This window comes from Aythya marila (genome assembly GCF_965140915.1).
Source record: "Aythya marila genome assembly, chromosome: 9".
In the NCBI taxonomy this organism is placed as follows: domain Eukaryota; kingdom Metazoa; phylum Chordata; class Aves; order Anseriformes; family Anatidae; genus Aythya; species Aythya marila.
In genome coordinates, this window is record NC_139050.1 from 2,957,785 (window position 1) to 2,970,204 (window position 12,420).

The window sequence follows — 12,420 nt, forward strand, 5'->3', positions numbered from 1 at the left end:
CGTGTCTTGGGGGCCTACTTAAAATTGTGCCTATGGTTAGGATGGAACTCTAAGCACTTGATTAAACAAATATGTTCTTTTTCTTTCTTACTGTGCTGCTCCTGGGATACAAAACTTTTAGTTAATCCCATTGAAAGTATTTGTTCTGTTTTCTGTTCCCCCCACTACCTCCCTTTCCTGTTTCTAGCTGTTGTCACTGCAATGCTCACCTGATCTTTTCTGAGTCTGTATTAACTCTGCAAGTTGCTTTTATTTCAACACAAATTATATAATTATTTAATATTTAGTAAGTAGGGGAAATGTGATTTAAGGGCTTTTTCAAAGGGAAAACATAATGAAAAGTAACTGCTGTGTAGCTGTTTTGGTCTGCTCTCTGTTCCTTCTTTTCATCTTGTGAAATTTGACTTGCAACTTCAACTGCCCTGTATGTTCCCCTGCTTTCTTCCCTGCCTTGTGTGTTTAGTGATATTCCCCACTCACTGCTTTCTCTTAAAGGAGAAGTGGGAGGTGGGGGGTGGAAATGAAAAACCCACAAACCCCATGTCAGAGAACAGACACACATTTTGTAATGTCTAGAAAGATGTTTTTTGTCCTACGTTGTATTCTGCCTGTTTGTTTAGGGCAGTGACTATTTCTTCTATATAGCATTCAACACAAGCTGGAGTCTGTATACCAGTGTGAACAATCTGAATAATAATTTTACAGATATTGCAGAAACTCTTCACTTTCTCCTTTGTGGAGCCTCAAATGGGAGTTGTCAAGAACAAATTGACCTTGTTCCACGAAGTCCTCAAGAACTTTATGAGCTTACTTCTCTTATCTGGTAAGTTATCTACTTTAAGTTTTTGGATCTGGTAAAGGTGTTAAATTCTGTAACTCTAAAATGAAGGCAAAGAGCATTCAGCTCAGATGGACTTCATTGTATACTGCTAGTAAAATGCTGTTTTAACGATCGTTTCAGTGAACTGATGCCTTGTCTGCCAAAAGAGGGGATCTTTGCTGTCGATACTATGCTGAAGAAAGGAAATGCACAAAATACCGATGGCGCAATATGGCAGTGGCGAGATGACAGGGGTCTCTGGCATCCCTATAACAGGATTGATAGTCGAATAATAGAGGTATATCTGTGTGGTGATGTTCTTTAAAAGTCGTATAGGGAACTGAGTGCTTTTCTTTGTGGTTTTGAAACCAGACATCTTTTGAGAAAGAAGCACATGAATTTCTCAAACATCCTGCTGTAATGTAGCACTGGGTATTCAGTAATGGAGGAACTGTTGAATGCTTAATCACTGTTTTTATTGTATTTCTGTCCATCACTGGTTTTTGCTACTGTGTTGTGCCTCTCACCACTTTGGTATGAATTCCTTTTTTGCTAAGGCTTTCTTAACTTTAAACTCTTCTTTGTTTGTTCTTACCTTTAAACTCTACTTTGTCTTTAGGCAGCTCATCAGGTGGGTGAGGATGAAATAAGCCTGTCGACACTTGGGCGTGTCTATACTATTGATTTTAACTCTATGCAGCAAATAAATGAGGATACTGGAACAGCACGTGCCATTCAGCGGAAACCAAACCCTTTAGCCAATACAAACACTAGTAAGTATAGCTTACGAGACATCCAGCTATATATATCTAACTAATGCTGTATACAGTAGTCAATTTATTGGCCAATGCATTTCTTGTTTGATACATTTCTTGTTCCTATGGAACATCAAACTAGTTTGAATAACTGGAAGACAGCTTTACAACCATTCAAATTGAAATACATTATTTTAAACGTATGAACCTCCTTTTCAGCAGACTGAAAATGCATAAAAATTGGGGGACGGGGAGGCTTCCTGGCTTGGAGTTTTATGAAACAATGTTCATACTTTTTTTTTGTTTTTGTTTAAAAAAAAAAAAAACAAAACACAAAAACAAACAAAAAACTTTGCTATGGCACAGAAATATATAACAATGGAATAAACACAATTTGGCATTGTTGGAAGAAGAGGATTTGTAGCTGTGTTCTTGATATCAGTTTGACTCTTGTTTACTAGATTAGCATATCTTTTCAGTTCAAGATCTAAACTTTTTCAGTTTCAAAAAAGAAAAACCAAACAAAAAACAAGCACTTCGGAGCAGAGATGCAAAGAACTATGCAGTGATTTGTTGCACAATTTCTCACAGGTGGACATTCAGATTTGAAGAAGGATGATGCCCGAGCACAACTAATGAAAGAAGACCCAGAACTGGCAAAATCCTTTATTAAAACATTGTTTGGTGTCCTTTATGAAGTATATAGTTCTTCAGCTGGACCTGCTGTTAGACACAAGTGCCTTAGAGCAATACTTAGGATAATTTATTTTGCTGATGCTGAACTTCTGAAGGATGTGCTGAAAAACCATGCTGTTTCAAGGTAGGTTCATGAAAAATTGTAAATGAAACTAGTTTGGATCTTACAGCTCAAATTGACTTATCTTTTATCTTTATAAATCCTTTTATTTGTTTGCCCAAAGCTGGGTCTGCCTAGCTTCTCAAGACTTTTTTAATCTTAGATTTTGCAGTAGGGCTGACTGTAGACTTCCATAATAGAAACTCTTATTACTTACATGGTTCTGTGTACTAGTTATGTCAAATATTACTACTTACTGTTTTTCCTAATTTCTAAAGTTTGCCTGTAGCAAGGTGAATTTTGAGGTAATATTCTGAACAATAACAGACTTCTCAGGCAATATGCTGGAAAGTTCAGTTCTATTCATGAAACATCCCCTACTTGCTATACTATTAGGATAGGGGTGTAGACAAAAGGATGCAGTTAGAAAACTGACTGCTTGTTTTGAAAAACTTTGTACCACCTTTGAAAAACTAAACTACTTTCCTTTGTGCCACATGTAAAAACTTGGCATAAGTGACTTAGGTGGCAGAAGAACTTTGTCTTTTACTTATAACTCTTATGAAAGTGCAGTGAAATTTGCTTATTTTGGATTAATACTGAGAGCGTATGCAAGATGAACTGGCTTGATTTTCTTTTTTTTTTTTTTTTTAAAAAACGACAAACCTGACTTTAACAAATCATCTGTTGTAGTCATATTGCCTCCATGCTGTCAAGTCAAGACCTTAAGATAGTAGTTGGAGCCCTGCAGATGGCAGAAATCTTAATGCAAAAGCTACCTGACATTTTTAGCGTTTACTTCAGAAGAGAAGGTAATCCTTTCTTTATTTCCCTCCTGTACCCCTCTGTGCCCCTCCCTCTGTAGTTAGTATTTTGGGGGTAGGGTGTGTGTCCAAATCCCCTTTCCCCAAATTGTAACAAGTTCATCTGTCAAGCGCAATAAAGGCAAATCCATGTAAGCTGTCCTCATGACTGGAGAGGAGCTGACCAAGGCTCTGGAGGAGACACATGTATTTTCTGACATCTGAAACAAGTTTGTACAGGCTTACTAGATGCTAGAGAACTTAAGTTTAGGCTGGAGAAGGCTAGCAGAAGTTACATGGGTAGTCTTACTGGACAAAATGAATGAATCTTAGGTGGGGAGTCTGAAGCTACTATGACTTTTTAGCCACTGTTAATGCTGTTGTCACTTTTCTTTTTAAACTATGTAGGTTAATTTTTTTTCAGAAAGAATTAATCTGCTTTTAAAATATGTGCGCATGCAAAAGGTGCAATAGTCAAACCACAGGTTAAACCTATTTCTGTCTCTGCAAACACAATCCCCAACCTCCCCCTCAAAAAGCCCCAAAGACCCCCCAAGCATAAAGACTACTTCTTTTTTGAAGGAGTGATGCACCAAGTGAAAAACTTAGCAGAGTCAGAGGCTTTGCTAACAAGCCCACCAAAAGTATGCACTAATGGATCAGGAACGCTGGGTACCACTACAACAATAAGTACTGGAACAGCCACTGCTGCCAGTAATGCAGCTGCAGATTTGGGCTCTCCCAGCCTACAACACAGCCGGGAGGATTCTTTGGATCTGAGCCCACAGGGGTAAGTGTGCTATTTCTTCTGAACAAATGATCTGATCTTTTCTCTTCAAAAAAAATAATCTTGACTGATGTGGGCTGCTACAGTATCAGCTGCATTTTGCTGTGTATTTTCCTCTCAAGTTAGTAAAATGAAGAGGGGTTGAAGTGACCAATTAGTAGCTCTAACTCATTTCATATGAAATGCTTTAAAAAGCAAACAATTAAAACAAAGAAACAAAAAACCACAACCAAACAAAAACTAGTGACCTGATACATATGATGTAATGGTAGGAAACAATCCATGCTTTTTGGGGAGAGACTGGAGAATGCCAAGAGCAACAGCTGTAGTCTCATGTAACTCTTGAGGACAGGGATTCTTTCAGAGGATTCTTTCAGAGAAGTGCTAGCTATGGTGTGTGGCTCCTTTCTGCTGGAGACTGGAGGGAGGAGTCATCCGTAACTTAATAATAAGGGGCAAGCAGGTCAAGTGTCTTTTGTTGTTTGTTCAATAATTTGTGTATATTTTGTATTAAATGCATTCAAATAAAGGAATGACGACATGTTATGAACAGTTATGACAGTTCCTCAGAATTCAAATGTCTTTATTCAGTGGTACTCCTGTCTGTATTTGACTGCCAGGGGTGACAGCAAGCCAAGTCCCTTCTTTCTCGATGGAGTAATCACTTTGTCCTTCCCATTAAATTAGAGTTGAGGCCCCCTCTGTCTGTTCTTCCCTTGTTTCCCCCTTGTTATGGATTGGAACCTTTTATATCCTTGAGGATATATCTGGTAGATGCATCTTGAATGGAAAGGATGGGTATGCCTATGAATGTGACGGATGGAATCATGATACTTTATTCTTAAATTTGGACAGACGACTGAGTGATGTTCTAAAGAGAAAAAGACTGCCAAAACGAGGGCCAAGGAGACCAAAATACTCTCCTCCAAGAGATGATGAGAAAGTAGACAATCAAGGTAAAATATGCATAATGTGACACTAACTCCTAAATTGAAAGTAAGCTTATAAGCTGTCAACAGTGCTAGCTCTAATAAACATTGATTCTAGGAGATCCTCTGAATTTTTTTTTGCTTTCTACAGCTAAAAGCCCTACAACTACTCAATCTCCTAAATCTTCCTTCTTGGCAAGTTTAAATCCTAAAACATGGGGAAGATTAAGCACACAGTCTAACAGTAATAACATTGAACCAGCACGAACAGCAGGAGTAAGTGGTCTTGCAAGGGCTGCTTCCAAGGATACAATTTCCAATAACAGGTATGCAAGTCAAAATACACATACTGTGAAGATGATTTTTAGGTGCAGCCACTTTGTTAAAAGCTATCAGGTGATTAGGTAGCACATCAATGATATTTTGGGGGTAAGCACTGTTAAAAACAATTCTAGGAAAAGAATGAAAAACTGTGGATTCATCACTCAGGGTATTCAAGGTTGGGTTGGGCAGGTCTTTGAGCAACCTGATCTAGTGAAAGATGGCTTTGTGCATGACGGGGGAGGGGGGTTTGAGCTAGATCTTTGGACTAGATGATCTTCCCGACCCAGTCTTTAATAAGAATTTTAGGAAGAAAAAGTAACTTATTTTCATAGCATATAGTAATGTACTAGGGAAAAGTTGGAGAATTGGGAAAAAATGTGTGCAACAAGTAATCAGCATAAAATGTCTTTATTACATTTGAATAAAAGGGAAGGCTTGTTATCTATGCTTGTTGTTAGGCATGGAGAGAAGTAGTCTGGTTGTTGTTACTTGTAATATTGAGATATGCAAATGCTAAGCGTATGGCCAAATGACTTGTATATGCTTCTTTACAGAGAAAAAATTAAGGGCTGGATTAAGGAGCAGGCCCATAAATTTGTAGACCGTTACTTTAGTTCTGAAAACATGGACGGAAGCAATCCTGCACTAAATGTTTTACAGAGACTTTGCACTGCAACTGAACAACTCAACCTCCAGGTTAGAAGTGACAGACTTGTTTGAAAGGGGTGGGAATTGAAGCAGTACAAGTGCTTAAGAGGAGGCCGTGGGTCTAGAAGAAAGCTGGCCATCTTAAACAATATGGCCAATATTTTAACTGTAGTTTTCGTTATTTTAAGCAACGATGCAATGTTTCTTAAACTTGTGGCTCTTTTTTTTTTTTAATTTCTATATAACCTTTGACACATTATCTTTTATGATAAATGACTTGTGTTAACAGTGGTATTGTTTGTTCCTGGTGATGTATCACTTCAAGCATTTTCTTTCTGATTCAAAAATTCTGCAGTTAAGTGTTAGAGATTGACTTTCTACCTGCAGAAGAACATAATTTGTAGTCAGAACTTCAGGCAGGGGCTGTGGAGTGGTTAGTAGTATTTAGCTGAAAGGACAGAAGAAATACAGGTTGGGCCAAATGTAGTAGAATTTCAAGAATTTGAGCCTTGCTTGTCAGGCAGTTGTGATCCTTGACAAATAGCTACTTTACAAGTTCAAGATTTAGACTAAACAGTTGACTTAGGTTGACCTAAGGAATCATTAGAATATGAAACTTTACCACCTCCTTCTCTCCACACAGATGTACCGTACAAGTATTTATTTTTCTTTGCATTTTGTTTGGAGCTCATCTTTAGTTTACAGGAGACAGAAATAAGACCCTGCATTTCTTTTAAAAGCCGGGGGTGGTGGTGGTATATATAGTTACCTCTAATGTATACTTTTGAACAGAGAAGTTGCTTGTCCTCAATTTACTTTCTCAGTCATGACTTCTATTGAGTTACTAAAAAGAAACCTTTTTCCCTGTAAGAGCTCTTCTGTGTGGTGGGAGGAGAGTGTTTCTTAATCCCTTATTACTTGGGTAGTAAAATATCTTCATATTTTTTCAGGTGGATGGTGGAACAGAGTGCCTTGTAGAAATCCGTAGCATTGTCTCGGAATCTGACGTCTCCTCATTTGAAATCCAGCACAGTGGATTTGTGAAACAACTGCTGCTTTATTTGACATCTAAAAGTGAGAAAGATGCTGTAAGCAGGGATATCAGATTAAAAAGATTTCTTCACGTATTTTTTTCCTCTCCAGTAAGTTTTATTGTTTACTTGGGCATTCTTAGCTTTCTTTCTCTTAAGTTGTACATACGTGACTGTGGGAGAGGTTCAGCAATGACCTTAACTCTGAGGTGCTATAAGGAATGCTTTGTTTATGACTAAGATATGTAACACTACAATTTACACAGAATTCTGTGTCTTTAAAGAACAAAAATCTTTAGAATACCTTGTTTCAGTGAAGCTTCCTGCTCCTGGTTAGATTTAATAGCCTTACAGATTTTAAGCATTAATTGTTAAACTAAATGAAAAGTGCCTTCTTGAAACAAGTCTCATGTGCAATGTAGTCTAGTTGTTCTGATATTGCTAGTACTTTAAGTGAGAGCACTGAGTTCTAACCTTTTTGTGTACTGTGTGTGTTGAAAGTTATTGAAGGCGCATTAATTGAAGCATGTAACCAAAACATTTGAATATATTCCAGCTTCCTGGAGAAGAGCCACTTGGAAGATTAGAGCCATTAGAAAATGCACCTTTGTTGGCATTGGTCCATAAAATGAACAATTGCCTCAGTCAGATGGAACAGTTTCCGGTCAAAGTGCATGACTTCCCCAGTGGAAATGGAACAGGGAGCAGGTAAGGATTAATGCTCAGGTAACAGTTCCGTTGGAAGCTTTTGTTTGCCAAGCCTTGATTCAACCAACACTGAAAGTTCCAGGAGGTAATGGAGAATTCTGACCCTCTTAAAGACAAAAGCAGTTACACAGTTGCCTCTTTTTATTCAGAGAGGGGTTGAATATTTAAACAGATCTTTGGTGACAGTCCGAAACTACTTCCCCCTTAGAGTGGGGATGGATGCAGTCACTGAACTTAAACTTCAAAAATTCACATCTTCCTTGTCCCCATGTAACCAACACTAGAAAGACATAATCTTTGTTGGTAACACTTTTTTTAGTGAAGTGATGAACTGCTGCAAGTTTGTGTTACAGTGCTCAACTTTATTTGGACAGGTTCTCTTCTCTTGGATGATAATAGATTGAGTGATAACAGTTGGCTGTCATAGTTTAAAATAACTGTAGACATGTCCTGTGTCTTAATATAGATCTTAATATAGATTAAATTTAGAATCCTATTAAATATTTATGTTCTAAGTAACAAACTTGAACTACTGAAAACCTATTTCTGCAGTTTATTTTCTGTACTTTTCTGTAGTAAATCAATACTATTTTTCATTCAGTATATAGCAGCTAGAAAGTCTACTAGAGTACAGGCTGCATGCGAGTTCTGGGAGTATTTTTGGTGCTACCTGAAGGCTCAGTTTAATTATATGGATATTCTTTGGACTACTCAAAAATTAAAGAATAGTTTTCAGAGCATATGTATATTTTCCACACTCCTTCCCTTTTAAAGCTTGAAGTGCCATAAACTTCTTTTTCAAGTAGCAAGACAGAGTGGACATTTTATCACCAGTTGTGATAGAACATCCATTATAATAGGTGTGTTAGAGCCTCATGCTGTAGCATAATGTACACTGAAGTTCAGTACTTGTTTAGTGAGACTTAAATAAAAATTACTGGGGATGAATGCAATATATGGTTTTCTAATACTTGAAGGAATTACTGTTCTTGGTGTTAGCTTTTTCAAATAGTGTATGCTCTGTAATCTTAATCCTTCCTAATATGCACTATGTTTATAAAAAGGGATAACTACAAAAGTCACACTTGCTAGTCATAAAAGAAAAATTCTGCTACTTTTTGTTAGAATACTAAATGTGGAAAGTCAGACTACTGCAGCAGTGTTTGACTGCTAGTCTTACTATAGATTATGTCAATTAAGATTTTGAGGCATTAAGATTTGGTAGTCTTTCACTAGTACCTGGAAACAGAAGCAGCACAAGAGTAAGAGGTTTGAGTAAGAACTATTAGCTTGAGTATTGATAGCTTGCAACATGCGTATAAACTATACTTGGCAAGAAAAAACAGAAGGTCTTGGTTTGTCTCTTTAGGTCATTAAAAAACATGAGAGAGATTTGCATTTTCCATCCTCAATTCCTATCCTCATAGTACTGCAGGTAAACACAGCTCTAACTCTTCTGTGGCATCAGCTGACCACTGAAGAACTTCATACCTCAAAGATGGGCAGTATAGGCCATATTATAATCAGACCTCGAACTGGACTTTCCCATAAACCATGCGGCTTCTGTTGGAAATAAAACTTTGTCCAACTTAGATTCTGGAATTCTTATAGAATTAAAAACCTTCACCTGTATATCTGACTCTTCATAGTTTGTTCTTAAAGAAATAAGATGAGAAATTATACTCTGTGAATGAACACAAGTGGATTCTTAAATGCATGTATAAGCCTATTTTAATGCACTTTTAATGCAATTATGGTTATTAGATTCTTTGTGTAGCAACTTTTTTTCACAAATTATTTTGAGTTTTTCTCTTAACAGAGGATCACAAGCTTTAAAGTTCTTCAATACACATCAATTAAAATGCCAGCTGCAAAGACACCCAGACTGTGCTAATGTGAAACAGTGGAAGGGTGGACCTGTGAAGATTGATCCTCTGGCTTTGGTACAAGCCATTGAAAGATACCTTGTAGTTAGAGGTATTTGTCTTATGTTGTCATTGTGTGTATTTTGCTGCTTAATAAGATAAAGTCTGTAAAAGCTTCTGAGGATTATGCTGAAGACAAACGTGAGGTACTTATAAATGTATCTCATTCACAGTGGGGGTAGAGTGAGGCTGAAAAATAAAGCTGCCTCTTCCTGGGACAAACGTTTCCTGTTTGTAAACAATTCTGTCTAAATAACAGTAGGGTAGCCAATCTGATAGTGAACTTGATTATAATTTGGGGAGTTCGCAAATTTGAAATATATATATTTGAAAAATACTGAAATTTGTTCTAAAATGGATGAACCTTACATCTTTGAATTTACGTGTTTTGGAAGTGTTTTAAGAAGTGGGGTTTATAAAGGAGTACAAAAGCATTACTACATTTTGTGTAAAAGCAAGTAAGTATGTCTTTTTCCTTTCTTTTCTCAGGTTATGGAAGAGTTAGAGAAGATGATGAGGATAGTGATGATGATGGGTCAGATGAAGAAATAGATGAATCTTTGGTAAGGATTCCCTTTGTGGGTAAGGGAAGGGGATGGTATAGAAAGAAGCTTAAAGGAAAGCAACAAGTTTGAGGTGGGGGTTGGTCTGTTCTCCCACGTGCCTGGTGACAGGACGAGGGGGAATGGGCTTAAGTTGAGCCAGGGGAGTTTTAGGTTAGATGTTAGGAAGAACTTCTTTACTGAAAGGGTTGTGAGGCACTGGAACGGGCTGCCCAGGGAAGTGGTGGAGTCACCATCCCTGGAAGTCTTCAAAAGACGTTTAGGTGTAGAGCTTAGGGATATGGTTTAGTGGGGACTGCTAGCGTTAGGTCAGAGGTTGGGCTCGATGATCTTGAGGTCTCTTCCAACCTAGAAATTCTGTGATTCTGTGATTCTGTGAAGTTTCCTAACTTGTGTGGTTTTCTGGTTTTTGTTTTGTTCAGGCTGCTCAATTCTTAAATTCAGGGAATGTGAGACATAGACTGCAATTTTACATTGGAGATCACTTGCTGCCATATAATATGACTGTGTATCAAGCAGTTAGGCAGTACAGTTTGCAAGCTGAAGAGGAGAGGGAGTCTACGGATGATGAAAGCAACCCATTAGGAAGAGCTGGGATTTGGACAAAAACACATACCATTTGGTAAGTTGGCTGGAGAAATCAAGGGACAGCCTCTCCAGTTTGAGAGAGAGATATAAATAAAGAAAAATTGAATATAACTCAAGAACTGAAGTTTTTATTTCAGCTTTAACTTGCACTGAAGTAAATTTATGGTAGTCAAACTAACAGTTCTGTAACTTTTCCTTCCGTATATGCAATACTAATTTTGAATTACCTTTTTAGGTACAAACCTGTGCGAGAGGATGAAGATGGTAGTAAGGACTGCGTTGGTGGTAAAAGAGGAAGAGCACAAACTGCTCCAACAAAAACCTCACCTAGAAATTCTAAAAAGCATGATGAACTGTGGCACGGTGAGTGTGTTGCTGTGGTAGTATGTTAACTCGTGAAATTACTGAAAGGATAGGGAGGAAGAGAGACATTTTAAAGCATACGTAGTACAAGAAGCTTCCTTGAAAGCACACGTTAATGTTGATGTTAAAACTAAACATGTAGTACTAAATGAATTGTCTAATGAAGTTGTTTGGTTGAGTGAATACCCTATGACAATACTACCTAGGTTTCTAATGTAAATCTTAGGGAGACTTTTGATTGATAAGTGTTGATAACAGTTTTTTTCTTTTTCATGCTAGATGGTGTATGCCCTTCGGTATTAAATCCTTTAGAAGTTTACCTCATATCTTCTCCACCTGAAAACATAACGTTTGAAGATCCTTCATTAGATGTTATTCTTCTTTTGAGAGTTTTACATGCTATCAGTCGATACTGGTATTATTTGTATGATGTAAGTATAGCACTTGTAAAATCACTTTCATACTCGATACAAACAGCTGTCCAGAAACACCATAAAATAGCCTTATCTCTCTGTTTGGTCTGTATCCTACACCCTGCCCTGCAATCAACCAACCAGAAAAAAAGAACAATGTAAATACTGTCTTCTTTCCCATACCTATTTATCTAACTTCTGATGAAGACTATGAATTCATATAGTCAGTCATGTATGCTTTAGTATGTTAAATGCTTTCCATGTTACTTTCTTCAAGTTCAAAAATATCATTAATCCAGGAAAGAAAATGTATAGTAGAAACCTACTCACTCTGTCTTTTTAGTCAGACTCTATTCACTGCTAAAGTAGCAGTGAAACTTTTTTCCTGTGATAAGCAAATTGGAAGCGTTAAAATACTGTAGAAAGACTTTTTTTTTCCCCAATGTTTCTTTAACTAAAAATATCCTGTTCTTTAACATCGCAGAACGCAATCTGCAAGGAGATTATTCCAACATCAGAATTTATCAACAGTAAACTGACAGCAAAAGCAAACAGGCAGCTTCAGGATCCTTTGGTAATTATGACAGGAAACATACCAACCTGGCTGACAGAACTTGGAAAAACATGGTATGAATGACTTATTGTGTAGTATTTCTAATTTGAGTTCAGTAGGCCTCTTGGCTGAGCAACCCAGGTGCAGCATATATTTCACTTCTGAAAGTACTGGGGGAGAAAAAAGTGTAGTAACAAGTCTTAAGTTGCATAGTGAGGCTTGGATGATACACCTCTGCTGCATAATTTAAACCAAGCGTGGATGGTTAGACTGGCTGCAAAGTTTGGGCAACTTCTTAAGAGAATTCCTGAGCAGTTTAAAACTTTCTGATTGAAACAGAAATGTGGTTCTTTGTATCATTTATTCTCCTGTTAAATTGTGTAATGACTCTTATTTCATTGCATTTATCTTAGC

General features: G+C 37.3%; 1 protein-coding gene across 9 annotated transcripts in view; it reads left to right on the plus strand.

The window, feature by feature from the left end:
- The window catches only part of TRIP12 (thyroid hormone receptor interactor 12), a 76,755-nt gene that overhangs the window by 51,492 nt on the left and 12,843 nt on the right, over positions 1-12,420 (plus strand). For 7 of the 9 annotated variants that reach the window (XM_082767082.1, XM_082767081.1, XM_082767087.1 and 4 more), the window contains 17 exons: positions 706-823; positions 962-1,118; positions 1,440-1,593; positions 2,167-2,395; positions 3,065-3,183; positions 3,757-3,964; positions 4,817-4,917; positions 5,042-5,216; positions 5,769-5,910; positions 6,813-7,004; positions 7,450-7,601; positions 9,406-9,578; positions 10,016-10,089; positions 10,512-10,711; positions 10,913-11,040; positions 11,320-11,471; positions 11,938-12,080. In XM_082767082.1, coding sequence (XP_082623208.1) covers positions 706-823; positions 962-1,118; positions 1,440-1,593; positions 2,167-2,395; positions 3,065-3,183; positions 3,757-3,964; positions 4,817-4,917; positions 5,042-5,216; positions 5,769-5,910; positions 6,813-7,004; positions 7,450-7,601; positions 9,406-9,578; positions 10,016-10,089; positions 10,512-10,711; positions 10,913-11,040; positions 11,320-11,471; positions 11,938-12,080 — 2,617 coding nt within the window. The remainder of the gene's footprint in view (positions 1-705; positions 824-961; positions 1,119-1,439; positions 1,594-2,166; positions 2,396-3,064; positions 3,184-3,756; positions 3,965-4,816; positions 4,918-5,041; positions 5,217-5,768; positions 5,911-6,812; positions 7,005-7,449; positions 7,602-9,405; positions 9,579-10,015; positions 10,090-10,511; positions 10,712-10,912; positions 11,041-11,319; positions 11,472-11,937; positions 12,081-12,420) is intronic. The other 2 variants (XM_082767085.1, XM_082767089.1) reach the window with 1 other exon arrangement.